Genomic DNA, 24,162 nt, shown 5'->3' on the forward strand with positions numbered 1-24,162 from the left:
TTATTCACAATATATATTAATGATCTAGACGAGGGAATTAGATGTAATATTCCAAGTTTGCAGACGACACAAAGCTGGGTGGGCGTGTGTGCTGTGAGGAGGATGCAGAGAAACTCCAATACGATTTGGACAGGTTGGGCGATTGGGCAGATGCAGTATAATGTGGATAAATGCGAGGTTATCCACTTTGGTGGCAAAAACAGGAAGGCAGATTATTATCTGAACAGCAGTAGATTGGGAAAAGGGGAAGTGCAATGAGACCTGGGTGTCCTTGTGCAGCAGTCGCTGAAGGTAAGTGTAATGTATATACCTTTAAGGGGGGAATTACTTTTTACAGCTCATGTATACTGTAGTACCGGCAGTGACCACACCTGTATATAGCACTGAGTAGTAATCTGTACAGTTCAGTTCCAGAGTGAGGCACGTTGAGTAAACACCTGTTGTACCGTTCTCCTGCAGTCTTGTGTCTTACTACTGACGGACACAACATTGGCGACGAGGCAAATTCGATCCTACCTGCAACTCTGCATCACCTCCCAGAGATTCGTTCCTGGAGACCAGTAGATTGGAGGTCAAGGCCAGAGACACGGGCGTCGACCACGGGCAACCGCCCAGTCATCCAGCAGAGACTCGAGAATTGCGGGGGAGGCTGTTGAGAGCCAGGCTTGGCTTTCCAGTGGTGGTGGTCCAGTGAAACGGGCTGGCAACAGGTAGTGCGCAGACCCTTCCCGGACAGCGGCGGGCTAGAGCCCGACCGAGCGGCACAGCAAAGGGCCGAGCAGCGTCGACGGGAGAGAGAGAGAGGGCAGAGCGCACAGGGCGCAGCCGGTGTTCAGGGGCTGAGCAGCGTTGAGGAGAGGGAGAGAGACGCGTAGAAACCCGCGAGGCGCCGCCATTGCCACGAGGACCGCCGAGAGCGGTGTTGGCAGCAGCGCAGGAGAAGCGCGCGAAACCTACAGGGCGCCGCCATTGCTACGAGGACCGCCGAGAGTGGCGTTGGCAGCAGCAGGGGAGGAAGGAAAGCGCGGGAGACGCCATTTTAAGCCATTTTAAACCACACCCAAAATGCCGAAGAGTGGCAGTATCACCGCATTTGACAGTGAAGTCGAAGATTGGACTACATATGTCGAATGAATAGAGGTATACTGCAAGGCAAATCAGGTGTCAGACGACAAGAAAGCGCCGGTATTGTTAAATTTAATGGGTGCAAAGATGTATGGCTTATTACAAAATCTAGTAACCCCAGCGAAGCCAGTGGAAAAGAGTTTTGGAGACATAGTGACCATACTACAGGAACATTTAAACCCCACACCGCTGCTGATAGCAGAAAGATTCAAGTTTCACAAACGGAACCAGCATAAGGATGAAAGCAATGCTGAATATTTAACAGAACTGCGCAAACTATCGAAACACTGCCAGTTTGGAACGGGACTGGCAGATACCTTAAGGGACAAGTTTGTGTGGGGGCTTCAAAGTGAAGGAACCCAGAAACGGCTTTTATCTGAAAAGGACCTTACGCTGGACAAGGCTTTCAGCATTGCGGTATCATATGAAGCAGCAGCACGGGGCGCTGCAGAGATACAACAGAGACCACAAGAATATGGCACAAACGAAATGTCATATGGAACAGAGAAGTGCTATCGCTACGGCAGAACAACACACGACCACAATGATTGCTGGTTCAAAGACAAAGTGTGCAGACAGTGTGGAAAAGTAGGACACATAGCACGAGTCTGCAGGTCGGGAAAGAAAACCAGCAATAAGAAATCTCCAAAAGAAAAGTACAAGAAGGTACATAAGGTGACGGAGAATAGTTCAGATGAACAAAAGAGTGATACCGACTCAGAAAGCAGGGAGCTGAGTTGTCTGAAACTACATAATGTGATCAAAACGGAGGATCACCGAACCATTTGGGTCACTCTCAAGATAGCAGGAGTCCAGGTAAAAATGGAATTGGACACAGGATCAGCCCTAACAGTCATAAACCGACGGGACTACGAGCAGCTATTCTCACACATACCCTTGAGAGACACAAAAATTATTTTGAAGACGTACACGGGGCAAAAAGTCTACCCCAAAGGAAAAATAAGGGTGACCGTTATATATAATGGTAAGGAAACACCAAAACTAGACCTGTATGTATTGCAAGATGGAGGACCACCATTACTGGGACGTGAATGGATCCGGAAAATATAGCTGGATTGGCATTCCATACAAGCACTGACTGTGGCTGCCAAAAAGGATGACGACGTCACACCTGGGTGACTGTCAAAGATCCTAACCGACGCGCAAGAAGTGTTCCAGCAAGGACTCGGAACACTAAAAGGCATGACAGCAACAATTAAAATCAAAGAAAACGCAAGCCCAAAATTTTTTAACGCCAGACCGGTACCTTATGCGATCTGCCCAGCCGTCGAAGCAGAGCTGGAGAGTTTGGAACGTTCAGGAGTACTGTCCAAGGTAGACTGGAGCGAGTGGGCTACACCCATTGTCCCTGTGATGAAAAAGTCGTTGAGCAGCACGCCTGGGGAACCAAGGAAGGTTCGCATCTGTGGGGACTTCAAGGTAACAGTGAACCCACTCCTTCACACCGCGCAATATCCACTTCCGCGGATTGAAGATATTTTCGCCTCGCTATCTGGAGGGAAACGCTTCACTAAGATTGATCTGGCCCAGGCGTATCTGCAAATGGAGGTAGAAGAAGCATCAAAAAAATACCTCAATCAACACCCATAAAGGTCTCTACCAATACAACTGGCTGGTATTCAGGGTAGCATCAGCTCCGGCTATTTGGCAAAGGGCAGTGGGACAAGTCCTGCAAGGGATCCCAGGGACCCAGTGTTATTTGGACGACATCCTGGTCACGGGCGAAAATGACAGTGATCACCTCGCCAACCTGGAGCAGGTGCTCACTAGATTGAAGGAATGTGGGCTCTGAGCTAACCGCCCCAAATGCGAGTTTTTTAAAAAACAGATCTCGTATTGTGGCCACGTTATCGATAAAGAGGGGTTACATAAGTCCCCAGAAAAGATTAAGGCAGTAGTCAAGGCTCCAGCACCGGAAAACATGTCACAACTGAGGTCGTTCCTCGGGCTGGTAAACTACTACCATAAGTTCTTGCCAAATTTGTCTACAATACTACACCCACTGAACACCCTACTGCAAACTGGAGTGCCATGTAAGTGGAGTGACGAATGTAAATGAGCTTTCCAGAAGAGCAAAACACTAATCACATCGAAAGAGGTATTGGCCCATTTCAACCCAGCACTACCAATTTGGCTGGCGTGTGATGTGTCACCGTACGGCATTGGAGCGGTGCTGTCGCACAAATTCTCGGACGGCTCAGAGAGGCCAATAGCCTTTGCGTCACGATCACTAACCTCAGCCGAGCGTAACTACACCCAGATTGACAGGGAGGCCCTCAGCCTAGTGTGGGGAGTGAAAAAGTTCAATCACTATCTGCATGGGCAGAAATTCACCTTGCTGACTGACCACCAGCCTCTTGTCTCCATTTTTAATCCGAAGAAGGGCGTTCCGGTGATGACTGCGCAACGACTACAAAGATGGTCACTCTTTCTAGGGGCGCACCACTATGAGATTGAATATAAGGGCACGAAACAGCATGGAAATGCTGATGGGCTATCACGCCTGCCACTGCCTACTGCGGAGGAAGCACCAGCAGTGGATCCTGTCAAAATATTTCATTCGACTATAGTTGAATACCTACCGGTAACTAACGCTCGTATAGAAAAGGAGACCCGAAATGACCCGACACTGTCTCGGGTATATGATTTGACGGTGAAGGGATGGCCAGCACATGGCGACTCACTGTTGCCAGCATTCTCGACAAGAAGAGAACAGCTGTCAGTGTGCTGGGGGATCTTGATGTGTGGATCCCGAGTGGTAATTCCACCCAAGTTAAGGGATAGAGTGCTCAATGAGCTTCATGAGGGTCATCTGGGAGGGGTAAAAATGAAAAGACTTGCCAAGACTTATGTGTGGTGGCCGGGAATCGATAAACAAATCGAGGACCTGACCAAGAGCTGCTCAGGATGCCAGAAAGTCCAAAATGCACCACCACATGCCCCTCTACACCCATGGGAGTGGCCCTCATCTCCATGGCAACGGGTGCATATTGATTTTGCTGGTCCATTCATGGACTCAATGTTTTTAATAGCTGTGGATGTGCACTCGAAATGGCCTGAGGTCATCAAAATGTCCTCCACCACCACGGAGAAAACTATTGCAGTCCTACGGACCATTTTTGCCAGGAACGGCTTGCCAGAACAGATTTGCTCCGATAACGGACCACAGTTTGTGTCCGAAGAGTTCCGGAGGTTTATGAAGAAGAATGGGGTAAGGCATTACACATCCGCCCCGTATCATCCAGCCACAAATGGATTGGCTGAGAGGTTCGTACAAACCTTTAAGAAGGCAATAAAGGCTATGTACAATGACAACATTCCGCTGCAGCATAAGGTGGACAATTTCCTGTTCGCCTACCGGAATGCGACACATGCAGTCACCAACCAGGCCCCGGCCATGATGTTCTTTAACCGAAGGTTAAGATCTCGCCTGGATTTGCTCAGACCAAACGTACGAAGAGATGTTGAGAGTAAGCAATTCCAGCACATCCATGAGAAGCCAACAAGGAGCTTCAATGTAGGGCAACCAGTCTTGGCCCGCGACTACCGAACAGAAAAATGGCAGCCAGGAACGATATGCACACGGCAGGGCCCACTAATGTACACAGTGGACGTTGGGGAGAACATCGTGAGACGCCATGCTGACCAGATCCTAGAGTCACAGGAACAAGTCAACCCCATGCCTCGCCCATACGTACCTGGTGAGGAACCCGACGTACAGGTCGCATCTACCCCAGAAACAGTAGCATCGGAAGCTGATGACCCAACCGACGACAAGGTGCCAGAATCGCCTCCGCACCAAGAGCGAGACACTCGGGAAAGGCGCTATCCAGAAAGGATCAGGAAGCCTCCCCAAAGACTGAATATATAAATGGACTATTTTCAGCTAACGTTGTATGTTAAAAGTGTTAATTGTAATTAGTTTGATATTTAATTGTTAAATGAGTGTTATGGTACTGTTAATCTAAAAGGGGAGGAATTGTAATGTATATACCTTTAAGGGGGGAACTACTTTTTACAGCTCATGTATACTGTAGTACCGGCAGTGACCACACCTGTATATAGCACTGAGTAGTAATCTGTACAGTTCAGTTCCAGAGTGAGCCGCGTTGAGTAAACACCTGTTGTACCGTTCTCCTGCAGTCTTGTGTCTTACTACTGACGGACACAACAGTAAGCATGCAGGTTCAGCAGGCATTTAAGAAGGCAAATAGTATGTTGGCCTTCGTAGCAAGAGGGTTCGAGTACAGGAACAAGGATGTCTTGCTGCAGTTGTACAGGGCCTTGGTGAGGCCACACCTTGAGTACTGTGTGCAGTTTTGGTCGCCTTATCTGAGGAAGGATGTTCTTGCCATGGAGGGAGTGCAGCAAAGATTCACCAGACTGATACCTGGGATGGCAGGAATGACGTATGAAGAGAGATTGGGTTGATTAGGATTATATTCGCTAGAGTTTAGAAGAATGAGAGGGGATCTCATTGAAACTTATAAAAATTCTAACAGGACTGGACAGATTAGATGCAGGAAGGCTGTTCCCAATGGCGGGGGAGTCCAGAACGGGGGTCACAGTCTAAGGATAAGGGGTAAGCCATTTAGGACTGAGATGAGGAGGAATTTCTTCACCCAGAGAGTGGTGAACCTGTGGAATTCTCTACCACAGAAGACAGTTGAGGCCAATTCATTAAATATGTTCAAGAAGGAGTTAGATATATTTCTTAAGGCTAAAGGGATCAAGGGATATGGGGAGAAGGGACAGGGTACTGAATTTGGATGATCAGCCATGATTGCATTAAATGGCGGAGCAGGCTCGAGGGGCCGAATGGCCTACTCCTGCTCCTATATTCTATGTTTCTATGCCCCAAACCTGACCTCTGAGAACACCTCTTCCCTTCTACTGGAAAGTTGCTTCACTGTAGTAACAGAATTCAATCCCAGTTAAATTCAGTTCTACCCCACTGTCCGACCCCGTTCTGATCAATCGATTCAAGCTCTATTCAGAATTTCAGGCCCCAAATGTTTGGTTTTTTTTAATGTCCAGTGAGACTCAGTCATACTTCATACAGAATGTATTTTACTAAAATAGCTGAATAATGTTAGTTGCAACTCTTAATCTATTTAATTTTGCTTCAAAAACTAATGCTGTATAAATGTCTCATCTAGGTCGAAAGGATCCAGAATCGTAAGCTTTGGCAAAGTTATTCTGTCAGGAAAGAAACAGTACGAAGAAAGAATCCTGGCCTAAATATTGAGCAGATCCTGTATCATGGGACTACAAAGGAAATTTCCCAAAAAGCGAACAAAACTGGATTCAACAGAAGCTTTTGCGGGAGAAATGGTAAGAACCAGAGAAAATACAAGAATAAAAGGATCAAAATACTGTTTGAATATTCAGGCCGAAAATAGTCTGACAAAGAAAACCAGTGAACAGTGTTTGAGGGGCACTTACATTTTCAAATGAAGTAACTTATCAGCTGCCCGCTCTGAGCTCGTGTTACAAATTCTTACGATGACAAATTCTGATGCCAATGGATTGGGAAAAAATGGCATCAACGACCACCTATGGTTAGCCATGAGTGGCTAATGCCATATGGCACAAGAATATGATGTACAGGCAGATATGTCAGCATTGGAGATATCCCAGAGCGTAGCTTCAGCAGGATGATGCCAGCGATTGGAAACTGTAGATATGAGGGGAGACTTGAGATACTGGAACTATATAGAGAAAGCTGAGGAAATTCAAGAGAGGTTTTTTTTCATTCTGAACGGTTTTGATAGGGTGAATAACTCTGGTTGGGAGTCAGCTGGGAAGAACTTCTTTACATCGTGAGTTGTTGCAGCATGGTATGCTTTGCAACAGCGAGTGATTGAGACAAAGACCATTGCATCTTTTATGGTAAAATGGGATAACTCTTTGAAACAGAGGACGATACAGGACTATGAGGAAAGAGTGGGACACTGGGATTAGTTTTGGATTGCTCTAGCACTGCACTGAAATGTCAGCATAGATTATGCACACAAGTTCTGGAATGGAGCTTGATCCCACAACTATCTGACTGAGAAGTAAGAATATCACCAACTGTGCCAAGCTGCCACTTGGTTGAATTATACATTTGAACTATAGAAATTTATGAATATACAAAAATACCGAGCTTGAAAAGGCCAGCTGGTCCACCAAGCCTGCCTCACACTCATGATACCAGGAGCCTCATGTCTAGACACTTGCACCACCTCCACCTCCAGCACCGCGCCCCCGCCCCGCCCCCACCCCCCCCCACCCAATATGGGGAAAAAGATAGTCATCACACACTGCACAAGCTGGCAACACATTCCAGAGTCTCACTACTAGGAACATAGGAACATGAGTAGGCCATTCAGCCCCTCAAGCCTGCTCCGCCATTCAATGAGATCATGGCTGATCTGCGACCTAACTCCATATACCCGCCTTTGCCCCATATCCTTTAATACCTGTGGTTAACAGAAATCTATCAATCTCAGATTTAAAATTAACAATTGATCTATCATCAATTGCCATTTGCGGAAGAGAGTTCCAAACTTCTACCACCCTTTGTATGTAGAAGTGTTTCCTAGTTTCACTCCTGAAAGGTCTGGCTCTAATGTTTAGACTATGTCCCCTAGTCCTAGATTCCCCAACCAGTGGAAATAGTTTCTCTCTATCTATCCTATCTGTTCCCCTTAATATCTGGAAAACTTCGATCAGATCACCCCTTAACCTTCTAAATTCCTGGGAATACAACCCTAATTTGTGTAATCTCTCCTCGTAACGTAACCCTTGAAGTCTGGGTTTCATTCTGGTAAACCTACGCTGCACTCCCTCCAAGGCCAATATAGCCTTCCTAAGGTGTGATGCCCAGAACTGCTCACAGTACTCCAGGTGTGGTCTAACCAGGGTTTTGTATAGCTGCAGCATGACTTCTACCCCCTTGTATTCTAGTCCTCTAGATATAAAGGCCAGCAACCCATTAGCATTTTTGATTATTGAATATAATTACTTTCTGGAAAAAGAAGAAACACCTGACATCTAGCCTATTCCTACTCTTGTGTAGTTTAAATGCAAGTCCTCTGGTCCTTCCCAATCTGTCAAACTAAAATAATCTATCAATAGGCACACAATCCATTACTTTATATACCTCTATCAGGTGATCACTAAGTCTATGCTGCTCTAAAGTAAGTAGACCCAGCTGTTTAAGGCTGTCTGAGTAACTAAGGTTCATTAAGCTACAAACCATTGTCATAGATCTCTGAACCTTTTCGAGCACCACTATATCACCCACCATGTGAGGGGACCAAAACTGGGTGCAGTACTCCAGATGCAGTCTAACCAAGGACCTGCATAAGGACAGAATGGTGTCCTTTGACTTGTACTGAATGGTTCTATTAATACATCCCAATACCCTGTTTGCTTTGGCTTACTGCACAAGAAGAGGCCATTCAGTCACTCATACCTGTGCTATCTCTTTGCAAGAGCAATCCAGAACTAATCCCACTGCCCTCCTCTTTCCCCATGACCTTGTACCTTTTTCAGCTTCAAATGTTTATCTACTCCTCCCTTTAAAGATGCCTGAACTATTCTGTGGCAAAGAATTCCATGTTCCCACAACGCTGCATTAAAAAAATGTCTCCTAGCCTCTCTCTGCACTATCTTGGTGACAATTTTAAATTGGTGCCCCCTCGTCACAGACTCCCCAAACCAGAGGAAATAATCTTTCCCTATTCAGTGTATCACAACCCTTTATAATTTAAAAATCTTTCACTAGATCTCCTCCTAATTTCCTCTGTTCTGGTACAAACAGTCCCAGTATCTCGTCTATCCTCATAACTTCATTCTCATGTCCCTGGTGCAATCCTGGTGAACCTATGCTGTACATTCTCAATGGCTTTATTGCCCTTTCTAGAACTGAGTGCCCAAAACTGCACACAGTACTCGAGCAGTGGCTGGAACAATGCCTTGTACAAATTTATAATTACTTCTTTATTCTACATAAGAACATAAGAACATAAGAAGTAGGAGCAGGAGTAGGCCATACGGCCCCTCGGGCCTGCTCTGCCATTCAATAGGATCATGGCTGATCCGAATCTAGACTCACGTCCACTTCCCTGCCCTCTCCCCGTAACCCCTAATTCCCTTATCTGCTAGGAAACTGTCTATCTCCATTTTAAATTTATTTAATGTTGCAGCTTCTGCAGCTCTCTGGGGTAGCAAGTTCCATAGATTTACTACCCTCTGAGTGAAGAAGTTTCTCCTCATCTCAGTTTTGAAAGAGCAGCCCCTTATTCTTAGATTATGCCCCCTAGTTCTAGTCTCACCCATCAGTGGAAACATCCTCACCGCATCCACCCGATCAAGCCCCCTCACAATCTTATATGTTTCGATAAGATCGCCTCTCATTCTTCTGAACTCCAATGAGTAGAGTCCCAACCTACTCAACCTTTCCTCATACGTCAACCCCCTCATCTCCGGAATCAACCGAGTGAACCTTCTCTGAACCGCCTCGAGAGCAAGTATATCTTTTCTTAAATATGGAAACCAAAACTACACGCAGTATTCCAGGTGTGGCCTCACCAATACCCTGTATAACTGCAGCAAGACTTCCCTGTTTTCATACTCCATCCCCCTCGCAATAAAAGCCAAGATTCCTTTGGCCTTCCTGATCACCTGCTGCACCTGCATACTAACTTTTTGTGTTTCATGCACCAGGACCCCCAGATCCCTTTGTACTGTAGCACTTTGCAGTTTCTCTCCATTTAGATACTGGTACTTTATCCTCCCACTTATGAAGCCCAAAGTGCAATTGGCCTTTTTATGGCTGTATCGACCTGCACTCACCTCCAGACATGCCAAAAATAAACAGGGCTAAAAGTGACTGGCTGCAGCTGTCACTTGGCCTGCAGAGAAGCCAAACGCCACCAATGTATTTTCTGTTTCTTCCCTTTAAATCCTCTTTTCTCTGTCCTTCTCTTTTCTCTGTCCTTCTCTTCTTTTACTGTCTCATTTCTTTCTCTTTCTCTTTCTCCTCCGCTCTCTTAACTCGCCTAACTGGAATTTGCAAGTGTTTTGTTTCATCTCACTGGAAAGTGAATGTTACCCAACATTTCTAGTAGGAGTGAAAAAATTCTGATTAAAATTATAGGGCCTGTAGTTTTAAGATAGGACTTACACAACCCCTGGAATCCTGGCCTAACCCTAAGCTCTGCCACCATAGCGATCACATGTTATTTTCTGCTGTCTAGTTGACTGAATGTGGAAGAGTTGTTAAGCCCATGTTAACACTAAAGAAGATCATAGAATCCTAGAAATTTATGGCACACAAAGAGGGCATTCGGCCCATCTTGTCCGTGCCGGCCGACAAAGAGCTTTCCACCCTAATCCCATGTTCCAGCATTTGGTCCGTAGCCCTGTAGGCTATTGCACTTCAAGTGCATATCCAAGTACTTTTTAAATGTGATGAAGGTCTCTGCCTCTACCACCCTTTCAGGCAGTGAGTTCCAGATCCCCACCACCCTCTGGGTGAAGAAATTTCTCCTCAAATCTCCTCTAAACTTCTGACCAATTACTTTAAATCTATGCCCCCTGGTTATTAACACTTATGGTAAGGGAAACTCTATCTAGGCCCCTCATAATTTTATATACCTCAATTAGGTCTCCCCTCAGCCTTCTCTGTTCCAAAGAAAACAACCCCAGCCCATCCAATCTTTCCTCATAGCTAACGTTCCCCAGCCCAGGCAACATCCTCGTAAATCTCCTATGCACCCCCTCTAGTGCAATCACATTCTTCCTGTAAAGTGGTGACCAGAACTGCTCGCAATATTCTAGCTGCAGCCTAACTAGTGTTTTATACAGTTCAAGCATAACCTCCCTGCTCTTATATTCTATGCCTTGGCTAACAAAGGAGAGTATCCCGTGTGCCTTCTTAACCACCTTATCTACCTGTCCTGCTACCTTCACATGCACTCCAAGGTCCCTCTGATCTTCTGCACTTCTCAGTATCCTACCATTTATATTGTATTCCCTTGCCTTGTTAGCCCTCCCCAAATGCATTACTTCACACTTCTCCAGGTTGAATTCCTTTGCCACTGTTCTGCCCACCTGACCAGTCCATTGATATCTTCCTGCAGCCTGCAGCTTTCTTCATTATCAACCACACTGCCAATTTTTGTATCATCTGCAAACTTCTTAATCATACTTCCTACATTCAAGTCCAAATCATTGATATATATACCACAAAAAAGCAAAGGACCCAGTACTGAGCCCTGCGGAACTCCACTGGAAACAGCCTTCCAGTCACAAAAACACCCTTCGACCATTACCCTTTGTTTCCTGCCTCTGAACCAATTTTGGATCCAACTTGCCACTTTGCCTTGGATCCCATGGGCTTTTACTTTTGTGACCAGTCTGCCATGCGGGACCTTATCAAAAGCCTTGCTAAAATTCATATAGACTACATCAGATGCACTACCCTCATCGACTCTCCTTGTTACCTCCTTAAAAAATTCAATCAAGTTAGTCAGACACGACCTGCCCATAACAAATCCATGCTGATTGTCCCTGATTAATCTGTGTCTTTCTAAATGAAGATTTATCCTGTCCCTCAGAATTTTTTCCAATAATTTTCCCACCACCGAGGTTAGGCACACTGGCCTATAATTACTCGGTCTATCCCTTTCTCCCTTTTTAAACAATGGTACCATGTTAGCAGTCCTCCAGTCCTCTAGCACCACACCTGTAGCCAGAGAGGATCGGAAAATGATGGTCAGAGCCTCTGCTGTTTCCTCTCTTACCTCTCTTAACAGTCTGGGATACATTTCATCCAGGCCTGGGGATTTATCCACTTTCAAAGATGCTAAATCCCTTAATACTTCCTCTTTCACTATGTTTATTTCATCTAATATTTCACACTCCTCCCCCCCGATAGCAATGTCTGCACGTTCCACTCTTTTGTGAAAACAGACGCAAAGTATTCATTAAGAACCATACCCATGTCATCTGCTTCCACACACAGGTTACCTTTATGGTCCCTAATAGCCCCTACTCTGACTTTAGTTATCCTCTTGCTCTTAATGTATTTATAAAACACCTTTGGGTTTTCCTTGATTTTACCTGCCAATATTTTTTCATGCCCTCTCTTTGCTTTCCTAATTTCCTTTTTAATTTCATCCCTGCACTTTCTATACTCCTCTTGGTTTTCTGCAGTATTGAGTCCACGGTATCTGTCATAAGCTTCCCTTTTGTTTTTTATCCTACGCTGTATGCCCCTTGACATCCAGGGGGCTCTAGATTTGTTAGTCCCACCCTTGGGCCTAGAAATTCAGTTGGCTGCGCCAACCGTTAACGCCTTAGGAGGAGCAGATCTTGAGCGCTAGGCGCTTAGCGCCCGGGCGCAGCGCGATCTGCGCCTCGCCCCAACTTCAGTAGACATTTAGCGCCGGCGCAAAGTCTTTGCGCGCGCTCAGCTGCGCGCGCAGATCATGACGTCATTTCATCGTGCAACGCCCTTTGTGCGCCCGGAACCGGAACTTCACTTGCGCCGCCCCATTGTGCGCCTGGCGGCCCGAACGACTGTGAAGTGGAACGGTACACAGCCGAGGCGGACTGCGGGGAGCGCAAATTAAAGGGCACTCCTGCAGTAGAAAAGGCAGCCGTTTTGCAACACTTTGTGAGAGACAAAGATGATGATGATGATGGAGATGGAGATGGAGGAGGAGGAGGAGGAGGAGGAGGAGGACAAACCGATGGAGAGAAGCCCTCCCCAACAACACAAATACAGCAGTGTCGGCCTGTCAAAAAAAACAAATCCACCCTCCCCCATTATGAGCTCACCGGAGCCAGCGTGTCTGCCGTCATGCAGCAGCTCGCTGCACCTGCCCTGCGCCCAACCCCCGGGCCGCCGGCTTAGCGCCTAAAGAGAGCCGTGCATCGCCAGTTTTAGCGCTCAAGCAAACTCTTAGGGCGAAGCTAATGAATATCAGTGAAGTGGCCTCGAATTTGCGCCGGGCACAAACTTTAGCGGCCGCCCGACTTTACCACCCCAAAAGTGGCTATAATGAATTTCTAGGCCTTTGTCTTTAAGGGAACATACTTGCTCTGAACCCTCACTATCCCCTCCTCGAATGCCTCCCACTGCCCTGACACTGATTTACCTTCAAGTTTCTGTCTCCAGTCCACTTTGGCTAAATCACTTCTCAGCTTAGTAAAATTAGCTTTTCTCCAATTAAGAACTTTTATTCCTGGTCTATTCTTTTCCATGACTACCCTAAATCTAACTGAATTATGATCACTACCACCAATATGCTCTCCCACTGATACCCCTTCCACCTGCCCAGCTTCATTCCCTAAAACTAGGTCCAGAACCGCCCCATCTCTTGTTGGGCTTGCTGCGTACTGGCTGAAAAAGTTCTCCTGTATGCATTTTAAGAGTTCTGCTCCCTCTATGCCTTTCACACTAATTTTATCCCAGTTAATATTAGGGAAGTTGAAATTTCCTACTATTACTGCCTTATTTTTGCACGTCTCAGACATTTGCCTACATATTTGCTCTTCTATCTCCCTCTGACTGTTCAGAGGTCTATAGTACACTCCCAGCAGTGTGATTGCCCCTTTTTTGCTTTTCATTTCAACCCATATGGCCTCATTTGATGATCCTTCTAAGATATCCTCCCTCCTCACAGCTGTAATTGATTCTTTAATCATAATTGCGACCCCACCTCCTTTTTTCTCCCCCTCTATCTCGTCTGAAAAATGTTGAGCTGCCATTTTTGCCCTTCTTTCAGCCATATCTCAGTAATAGCTATAATATCATACTCCCACGTGTCTATCTGTGCCCTCAGCTCATCTGCTTTATTCCCTAGACTCCTTGTGTTGAAGTATATACCATTTAACACTGCTAAACTCCCTTGTTGTCTATTTTCTAGCCTTTGTTTCCTCTGCCTACCAAACTCGCTTACTAATTTTCTGCCTTCCATTTCCAGCTTTGCTTCTCTCCCTTCTGAATCCACTCTCAGGTTCCTATCCCACTGCCAAGCTAGTTTAAACCCTCCCCAACAGCACTAGCAAACCACACCGCAAGGATATTGGTTCCGGTTCTATTGAGGTGCAACCTGTCTGGCTTGTACAGGTCCCACCTCCCCCAGAAATGGTCCCAATGCCTCAGGAATCTAAAGCACTCCCTTCTGCACCATCTCTCCAGCCACACATTTATCTGCTCTATCGTCCTGTTTCTGTACTCACTAGCATGTGGCACCGGGAGTAATCTGGAGATTACTACATAGAAACATAGACATGGAAGATAGGAGCAGAAGTAGGCCATTCGGCCCTTCGAGCCTGCTCCGCCTTTCAATGAGATCATGGCTGATCATTCAAATTCAGTACCCTGTCCCTGCCTTCTCCCCATGTCCCTTGATCCCTTTAGCCTTAAGAAATATATCCAACTCTTTCTTGAATATATTTAATGAACTGGCCTCCACCGCCCTCTGTGGCAGAGAATTCCACAGGTTCACCACTCTCTGGGTGAAGAAATTCCTCCTCATTTCAGTCCTAAATAGCTTACCCCTTATCCTTAGACTATGACCCCTGGTTCTGGACTCCCCAGCCATCAGAAACATCCTTCCTGCATCTAGTCTGTCCAGGCCTGACAGAATTTTATAGGTTTCAATAAGATCCCTTCTCAATCTTCTAAACTCCAGTGAGTATAAGCCCAATCGACACAATCTCTCCTCATACATCATTCCTGCCAACCCAGGTATCAGCCTGGTGAATCTTCGCTGCACTCCTTCCATGGCAAGAACGTCCTTCCTCAGGTAAGGCGACCAAAACTGCACACAATATTCAAGGTGCAGTCTCACCAAGGCCCTGTACAACTGTAGCAAGACATCCTTGTTCCAGTACTCGAACCCTCTTGCTACGAAGGCCAACATACCATTTGCCGTCTTAACCGCCTGCTGCACCTGCATGCTTACCTTCAGCGACTGGTGCACAAGAACACCCAGGTCTCTTTACACTTCCCCTTCTCCCAGTCTATTGCCATTCAAATAATAATCTGCCTTCCTGTTTTTGCCACCAAAGTGGATAACCTCACATTTATCCACATTATAGTGCATTTGCCATGTTTCTGCCCAATCACCCAACCTGTCCAAATCGTACTGGAGTTTCACGACATCCTCCTCACAGCATACCCTCCCACCCAGCTTTGTGTCATCTGCAAATTTGGAGAAATTACATCCAATTCCCTCGTCCAGATCATTAATATATATTGTGAACAGCTGGGGTCCTAGGACTGATCCTTGCGGTACCCCACTAGTCACTGCCTGCCACTCGGAAAATAACCCGTTTATTACAACTCTTTGCTTTCTGTCCACCAACCAGTTCTCTATCCAAGTCAATACCTTGCCCCCAATCCCATGTGCCTTAATTTTGCACGCTAATCTCTTATGCGGGACCTTATCGAAAGCCTTCTGAAAGTCCAAATACACCACATCCACTGGGTCTCCCTTATCTATTTTACCAGTTACATCCTCAAAAAATTCCAGTAGGTTCGAGGTTCTGCTTTTTAATCTCTTTCCTAGCTCTCTAAAATCTGCCTGCAGGACCTCATCCCTCTTTCTACCTATGTCGTTGGTACCGATGTGGACCACGACCTCTGGCTGTTCACCCTTCCCCCTCAATGTCCTGCAGCCGTTCAGTGGCATCCTTAACCCTGGCACCAGGGAGGCAACATACCATCCTGGAGTCACGTCTGTGGCCGCAGAAACACCTGTCTATTCCCCTAACTATCGCATCCCTTACCACTATTGCTCTTCCACTCTTCTTCCTCCTCACCTGTGCAGCTGAGCCACCCGTGGTGCCATGGACTTGACTCTGGCTGCACTCCCCAGAGGAACCATCGCCCTCACCAGTATCCAGAACTGAATACTGGTTAGCGAGCGAGATGCACTCAGGGGATTCTTGCTCTATCTGCCTGGTCCCCCTCTTCTGTCTGGCGGTCACCCATTCCCTCTCTGCCTGCACACCCTTAAGCTCTGGGGTGACCACCTCCAGAAATGTGCTATCCACCTGACTCTCAGCCTCGTGGATGCACTGCAGTGAGTCCAGCCGCCTCTCAAGCTCTGAAACCCGGAGCTCGAGCTGCTGTAGCTGGCAGCACTTCCTGCACACGTGGTCGCCAGGCCACGAGAATCATCCAGGATTTCCCACATGGCACAGGATGTGCATTCCATGGGGTTGAGCTGCCCTGCCATGCCTCTGTATAATATACTATGAACTACCTTGACAGTTAAAAACTAAACAAAAAACACTCACAGGCTACTCACCAATCAGCTCTCTCGATCTATTAATAGGCTATGAACTACTTAGCAGAAATACACTTAAAACTTAACAAAAAAACTAAACAGAAAATGCCCACCAGCGACTCACCAATCAGCTCCCTTGTGCCGACGTCACTTCTGAATTCTGACGTCACTCCTGTGTTGAGTTCCTCTCGCCACTCTGTGCCTCTCACAGGTCCGCTACTCAGCTCCGGTCCCAGGCCACCTCTCCGCTCTCGCCGTGCTCTTTATCCCCGCTCAGCTCTCACTCCGCTCAGGTCTGCTGCCTCATGTTTAGAAAAGAAAGGTGGATTGCAGTCTTTAAATCATAGAATAGTACAGCACAGAAGGCGGCCATTCGGCCCATCGAGTCTGCGCCAGCTCTTTCGAAGAGCAATCCAGTTAGTCCCACTCCCCCACTCTTTCCCCATATCCCTGCAATGTTTTCTCCTTCAAGTATTTATCCAGTTGCCTTTTGAAGGCTACTATTGAATCTGTATCCACCACCCTATCAGGCAGTATATTCCAAATCATAATCACTCGTAGCGTAAAAAGGTTTTTCCTCCTGTCACCTCTGGTTCTTTTGCCAATCACCTTAAATCTGTGCCCTCTGGTTATCGACCCTTCAGCCATTGGAAACAGTTTCTCTTTATCTACTCTATCTAAATCCTTCATGATTTTAAACACCTCTATCAAATCTTCTCTTAGCCTTCTCTGCTCCAAGTAGAACAACCCCAGCTTTTTCTTTAATTCATTCCTGGGATGTGGGCGTCATTGGCAAGGCCAGCATTTATTGCCCTTCTGTAAATGCCCTTGAGAAGGTGGTGGTGAGCCGCCTTCTTGAACCACTGCAGTCCTTGTGGTGAGGGTACTCCCAAAGTGCTGTTAGGGAGGGAGTTCCAGGATTTTGACCCAGTGACGAAGCAGGAACGGCGATATAGTTCCAAGTCAGGATGGTGTGTGACTTGGAGGTAAACTTGGATGGTGTTCCCATGCACCTGCTGCCCTTGTCCTTCTAGGTGGTAGAGGCCGCGGGTTTGGGAGGTGCTGCCGAAGAAGGCTTGGCTAGTATTCCCTTATCTCTGGAACCATTCTAGTAAGTCTCTTCTGTACCCTCTCCAAAGCCTTCATGTCCTTCCTAAATTGTGGTGCCCAGAATTGGACACAATACTCGAGCTGGAGCCAAACTAGTGGTTTGTATATGCTTAACATAACTTCCTGGCTTTTGTACTCTGTCTCTATTTCTAAAGCCCAGGATCCCATATGCTTTATTAACTGCTTAACCTGTGCTTCCACTTTCAAAGATTTGGGGCTAGATTTTCGTGGAGCCGTCAGGTGGAGTTTCAGGCGTGTGGGGGGGAAATCCTGAATTTGGGGGTCCCGACACCATCCCGCCCAAAACCCCGCCCCACATAAGTTTCAGGGGCGGCGGGTACCCGCCCCGCACTGGGACCCACCGAAACCAGGCGGGAAGGGATTAGTGCCAATTAACTGCCTGTTAACAGGTAGTTAACAGGCAGTTTTTAGCCTAATCCCTATTTTGAGGGGTTTCATGTGGGATTCCCGATGGCCCCAAACCACGCCAGGTTAGAGCAGGGGGGCCGTCGGGTTGAAGGAGTTGGAGGGGTCGCGATGTCGGCGCTCAGGTGAGTGATGGGTGTAAAGGTAAGTGTGTTTGGTGTGTCTAAAGTGTGTAAAGAACTTTTACTTACCTGTACTTACCTTAACAGCCTTTCTTCCTGTAGCCGTCGGGAGTCCATCACTCAGCCAGAACTGAAAGCTGAACGGCTGCGATCTGTGAAAAGTGACAGCCTTCAGCTTTCAGTGCCGGTGAGAGTTCTAACTGAGTCTGTGCAGAAGGACTCATGTTAGAACTCAGAGTGTCAGTGTTTCACAGCTTCAAACAGCTGTGAAACACTGATATTTCATCTGTCAAAAACTCTTGACAGATGGAATTGCAGTCTGTGATGTCACCTGTTGCCGGGTGGCCTTTAATTGGCCTGCTGAGCCCGCACAAGGTGAATCAAGGGAAAATCGCGCGGATTGGCCGGACGTCGAAGTAGGCGGGTCAAAAACCCGAAAGGGGAAGTCCCGCCTTCTTCCCGACAGGTTCGGGAAAATCTACCCCTTGTTCACAAACACTCCCAGGTCTCTCTCTTCTTGCACCCCCTTTAAAATTGTACCATTTAACTTGTATTGTCTCTCCTCATTCTTCCTACCAAAATGTATCACCTCACACTTTTCTGCATTGATTTTTCATCTGCTATGTGTCTACTCATTCCACCAGACTGTCTATGCTTTCTTGAAGTCTATTACTATCTTCCTCACTGTTCCTCTTCCTCTTTCATTAAGTAACCTACTTAAGGGTAGGGCAATGGGAAAGCCCATTTACGCACGTAAGCAGGGTTTCCATCACACTTCTGGCAAAGTTACAGCAGCAGAATGTCTCAGCAAGAACAACAACAGCAACTTGTATTTATTTAGTGACTTTAACGTAGTAAAACATCCCAAAGCATTTTACAGGAACATGAGAAAAACAAAATTTGACGCCAAGTCACATAAGGAGACATCAGGGCAGATGACCAAAAGCTTGGTCAAAAAAGTAGGTTTTATGGAGCACCTTGAAGGAGGAAAGAGAGGTAGCGAGGTGGAGAGGTAGCGAGGTGGAGAGGTAGTGAGGTGGAGAGGTTTAGGCAGGGAATTCCAGAGCTTAGGGTCTAGGCAGCTGAAGGCACAGCCACCAATGGTTGAGCGATTATAATCAGGGATGCTCAAAAGGGTAGAATTAGAGGAGCACAGATATCTCGGGGGGTTATGAGGCTGGAGGAGATTACAGAGATAGGGAGGGCTGAGGCCACGGAGGGATTTGAAAATAAGAATCAGAATTTTAAAATCAAGACATTGCTTAACCGGGAGTCAATGTAGGTCAGCGAGCACAGGGGTGATGGGCGAACAGGACTCGGGCAGCAGAGTTTTGGATGACCTCAAGATTACAGAGTGTAGAATGTGGGAGGCCAGCCAGGAGTGCATTAATAGTCAAGTCTAGAGGTAACAAAGGCATAAATGTGGGTTTCAGCAGCAGATGAGCTGAGGCAAGGGGTCGTGTCGGGCGATGTTCCAGAGGTGGAAATTTAGAGCCGTTGTATTGTCATCCTGGTGTAAAGTGATAGAGCACGGGTCAAACACTGCCTTTTTAGAGCACGGGTCAAACGCTGCCTTTTTAGAGCACGGGTCAAACGCTGCCTTTTTAGAGCACGGGTCAAACGCTGCCTTTTTAGACCACGGGTCAAACGCTGCCTTTTTAGAGCACGGGTCAAACGCTGCCTTTTTAGAGCACGGGTCAAACGCTGCCTTTTTAGAGCACGGGTCAAACGCTGCCTTTTTAGAGCACGGGTCAAACGCTGCCTTTTTAGAGCACGGGTCAAACGCTGCCTTTTTAGACCACGGGTCAAACGCTGCCTTTTTAGAGCACGGGTCAAACGCTGCCTTTTTAGAGCACGGGTCAAACGCTGCCTTTTTAGAGCACGGGTCAAACGCTGCCTTTTTAGACCACGGGTCAAACGCTGCCTTTTTAGACCACGGGTCAAACGCTGCCTTTTTAGAGCACGGGTCAAACGCTGCCTTTTTAGAGCACGGGTCAAACATTGCCTTTTTAGAGCACGGGTCAAACACTGCCTTTTTAGAGCACGGGTCAAACACTGCCTTTTTAGAGCACGGGTCAAACACTGCCTTTTTAGAGCACGGGTCAAACACTGCCTTTTTAGAGCACGGGTCAAACACTGCCTTTTTAGAGCACGGGTCAAACACTGCCTTTTTAGAGCACGGGTCAAACGCTGCCTTTTTAGAGCACGGGTCAAACACTGCCTTTTTAGAGCACGGGTCAAACACTGCCTTTTTAGAGCACGGGTCAAACACTGCCTTTTTAGAGCACGGGTCAAACACTGCCTTTTTAGAGCACGGGTCAAACACACTGCCTTTTTAGAGCACGGGTCAAACGCTGCCTTTTTAGAGCACGGTTCAAACGCTGCCTTTTTAGTGTAATATCTTACCAGAATGGGAAATTGTACTTCATGTCCAAATGAATTATTTATTTATATGTTTACATTTCTGAGACTACAGTGTATTCATTGTGTGCTTTCCCTTTGTGACTGCAGCCTCTTTTATGCTGACCCCATTTTAATTCAGTTTCTAGGTGATTGGCATCCATCATCCCTCTCCCCTTGTTTACACCGCTAAATCCAGTTTCATTATCCCAGAGGCGGACTCACATACTCCTGAAAAACTGGGTGCGAGAGCAGCTGAGGGGATAAGGGAGTCTCGCTTAACACTGGGAGCTGGCTCAAGAGAGCTGATGTCCTGGAATCCAAAATAAAACAGGACTAGCATAAAAATGGCTTAAATTGGATAATTTGGAAGTTTGGTTTTCCTATTTATCGTAGTCCCTGTGAATTTTCAGTTGTTTTTAGTAGTGGTGCATTACAGCGGATTATCAGTTCGAGCAATGACTTCAGCTATTATCTAATAGTGTACTTTTCATACTTTTTAGCCACTGCCTTCGGAAAAGGAACTTACTTTGCCTTGAATGCCTCGTATTCATGTGATAGGAAATACTCCATCCCTGACTCTGTGGGACACAAATACATCTATCAGGCACGAGTGATTACTGGGAAGAAATGCCTAGGAACACAAAATATGCTGGAACCAACACCAGTAGATCCACAGAAAGATTCAGCTGACCTTTGCGACTGTGCAGTGGACAACTTATCTAAACCTACTATTTTTGTTGTTTTTTGTGATGATGGGGCATATCCGGAATACTTGATCACCTTTAAAACAAGGACAGTGTGAGTCAGAGGGAACCTGTCTAGTTGGTGGTCCTTTTGCTTTGTACTATCATACCTTTTGTCATTTAATCTCTCCTGCCTCCCACCCTATCACAGACCTTCCCTTTTGTTCTTTCCTCCCCCTCCCCCCCCCCCCTCCTTTCCTGTCTCTGCACTTGCTTAAAGCCTGTTATATCTCTAACTTTTGCCAGTTCTGATGAAAGGTCATCGACCTGAAACGTTAACTCTGTTTCTCGCTCCACAGTTGCTGCCTGACCCGCTGAGTATTTCCAGCATTTTCTGTTTTTATTTCTGATTTCCAGCATCTACAGTATTTTGCTTTTGAAGGAACTATTTCAGTTGGCTTTTAATACCAATTGCCATTTAGAACACAAATTATTTTAGAAAATATATCAAGTATGATGGCTGAAGCTATTTTGCAGGATGATTAAATCGCCTTACTGACAAATTAAAGCAAAAGACAAGGCTGAAGCATTTGTAACTATCTTCAGCCAGAAGTGCCGAGTGGATGATCCATATCAGCCTCTTTCTGAGGTCCCCACCATCACAGAAGCCAGTCTTTAGGCAATTCGATTCACTCCATGTGATTTCAAGAAACGGCTGAGCGCACTGGATACAGCAAAGGCTATTGGCCTCGACAACATCCCAGCTGTCGTGCTGAAGACTTGTGCTCCAGAACTAGCCGTGCCTCTAGCCAAGCTGTTCCAGTACAGCTACAACACTGGCATCTATCCAACAATGTGGAAAACTGCCAAGCTATGTCCTGTCCACAAAAAGCAGGACAAATCCAATCCGGCCAATTGCCGCCCCATCAGTCCACTCTCAATCATCAGCAAAGTGATGGAAGGTGTCGTTGACAGTGCTATCAGGTGGCATTTACTCACCAATAACCTGCTCACTGATGCCCAGTTTGTGCTCCACCAGGACAACTCGGCTCCAAAACTCATTACAGCCTTGGTCCAAACATGGTCAAAAGAGATGAATTCCAGAGGTGACGTGAGAGTGACTGCCCTTGACATCAAGGCAGCATTTGACTGAGTGTGGCATTAAGGAGTCGTTGTAAAATTGAAGTCAATGGGAATCAGAGGAAAAACTCTCCACTGGCTAGAGTCATACCTAGCACAAAGGAAGATGGTTGTGGTTGTTGGTGGCCAACCATCTCAGTCCCAGGACATCGCTGCAGGAGTTCCTCAGGACAGTGTCCTCAGCCCATCCATCTTCAGCGGCTTCATCAATGACCTTCCCTCCATCATAAGGTCAGAAGTGGTGTTGTTCGCTGATGACTGCACAGTGTTAATTTCCATTCGCAATTTCTCAGATAATGAAGCAGTCTATGCCCGCATGCAACAAGACCTGGATGACATTCAGGCTTGGGCTGATAAGTGGCAGGTAACATACACACCACACAAATGCCAGGCAATGACCATCTCCAACAAGCGAGAGTCTAACCACCGCCCCTTGACATTCAACTGCATTACCATCGCCAAATCCCTCACCATCAACATCCTGGGGGTCACCATTGACCAGAAACTTAACTGGACCAGCCACATAAATACTGTGGCAACAAGAGCAGGTCAGAGCGATGAGTGTCTCCCCTCCTGACTCCCCAAAGCCTTTCCACCATCTACAAGGCCCAAGTCAGGAGTGTGATGGAATACTCTCCACTTGCCTGGATGAGTGCAGCTCCAACAACACTCAAGAAGCTCGACACCATCCAAGACAAAGCAGACCGCATGATTGGCACCACATCCACCACCTTAAACATTCACTCCCTCCACCACCGGCGCACCGTGGCTACAGTGTGTACCATCTACAAGATGCACTGCAGCAACTCGCCAAGGCTTCTTCGACAGCACCTCCCAAACCCACGACCTCTACCACCTAGAAGGATAAGGGCAGCAGGCGCATGGGCACACCACCACCTCCAAGTTCCCCTCACACAATCCTGACTTGGAAATATATCGCCATTCCTTCATAGTCACTGGAACGCCCTCTCTAACAGCAATGTGGGAGTACCTTCACCATGCAGACTGCAGCAGTTCAAGAAGGCAGCTCACCACCACCACCTTCTCAAAGGTAATTAGGGATGGGCAATAAATGCTGGCCTTGCCAGCGACGCCCACATCCCAGGAACGAATAATAAAAAACTTCTTCAGTATTTGCATATTATAAAGTATTTTTCGAAAGTGCAATCAATGTAATTGGTGGAGGGAATCTCTGTGAGGAAGTTGTCATTTTAAACATCACTGTCAGTGATTTTGTTCCTATACATTTAATTCAATAAAACTTAAGTCTGCATATTGTTCTACCTGTCGTGTTTGCAGAACATTGAGTCTGTAAATTTAGAAGTTTCCATAGCAACATGAAAGATCACGTATCCTTTTGCATCATTTGTACCATCAAATGCTCAGTATATCTACCCACAGCAGACCTCAATATAGTGCTGCCCAACCCACATTGTAGACAGCACCTACGTAAATGAAGATATGTTTTATTAACTAAAAATAATGAGGCTACTTGCTCTGCCCCAATAATGTGCCTTCACTGATCCCTTAGTTCATTCACCCACCTGCTACACAAGGTTGAGTTAATGTCTGGTTCCCACACGAGCCTCTTTATGGCCTGCCTTTGGAAGTAAATGTTGAGTAAGTGACACCCACTCCAAATGAAAAATGCTGCCAATGTAAAAGATTTAAATCATGAGTAATAATAAACTGCTTGATTTTAAATCAAGGTTCCATCCACGTGTTCAAATGGACATTAAAATTCCAGATTACTTTGTGGAGAAGAGTAATGAGTTTCCCACTGTCCTGGCCAGCACTGTTCCCTCAACCAACATCACCAAAAACAGATTAATT

The 24,162-nt window shown here is 46.5% G+C and overlaps 1 protein-coding gene across 1 annotated transcript in view; it reads left to right on the top strand.

Moving 5' to 3' along the window:
- LOC147120592 (protein mono-ADP-ribosyltransferase PARP14-like) overlaps nucleotides 1-23,602 on the top strand; it is a 213,375-nt gene extending 189,773 nt beyond the window's left edge. The window contains exons 24-25 of the mRNA XM_085986722.1: nucleotides 6,306-6,480; nucleotides 21,007-23,602. Coding sequence (XP_085842848.1) covers nucleotides 6,306-6,480; nucleotides 21,007-21,308 — 477 coding nt within the window. The 3' untranslated portion in view covers nucleotides 21,309-23,602. The remainder of the gene's footprint in view (nucleotides 1-6,305; nucleotides 6,481-21,006) is intronic.
- The last annotated feature ends 560 nt before the right edge of the window (nucleotides 23,603-24,162 follow it).

The sequence above is a fragment of the Somniosus microcephalus genome, chromosome 4 (genome assembly GCF_052327205.1).
Source record: "Somniosus microcephalus isolate GS21.2 chromosome 4, FLI_Smic_1.0, whole genome shotgun sequence".
Classification (NCBI taxonomy): domain Eukaryota; kingdom Metazoa; phylum Chordata; class Chondrichthyes; order Squaliformes; family Somniosidae; genus Somniosus; species Somniosus microcephalus.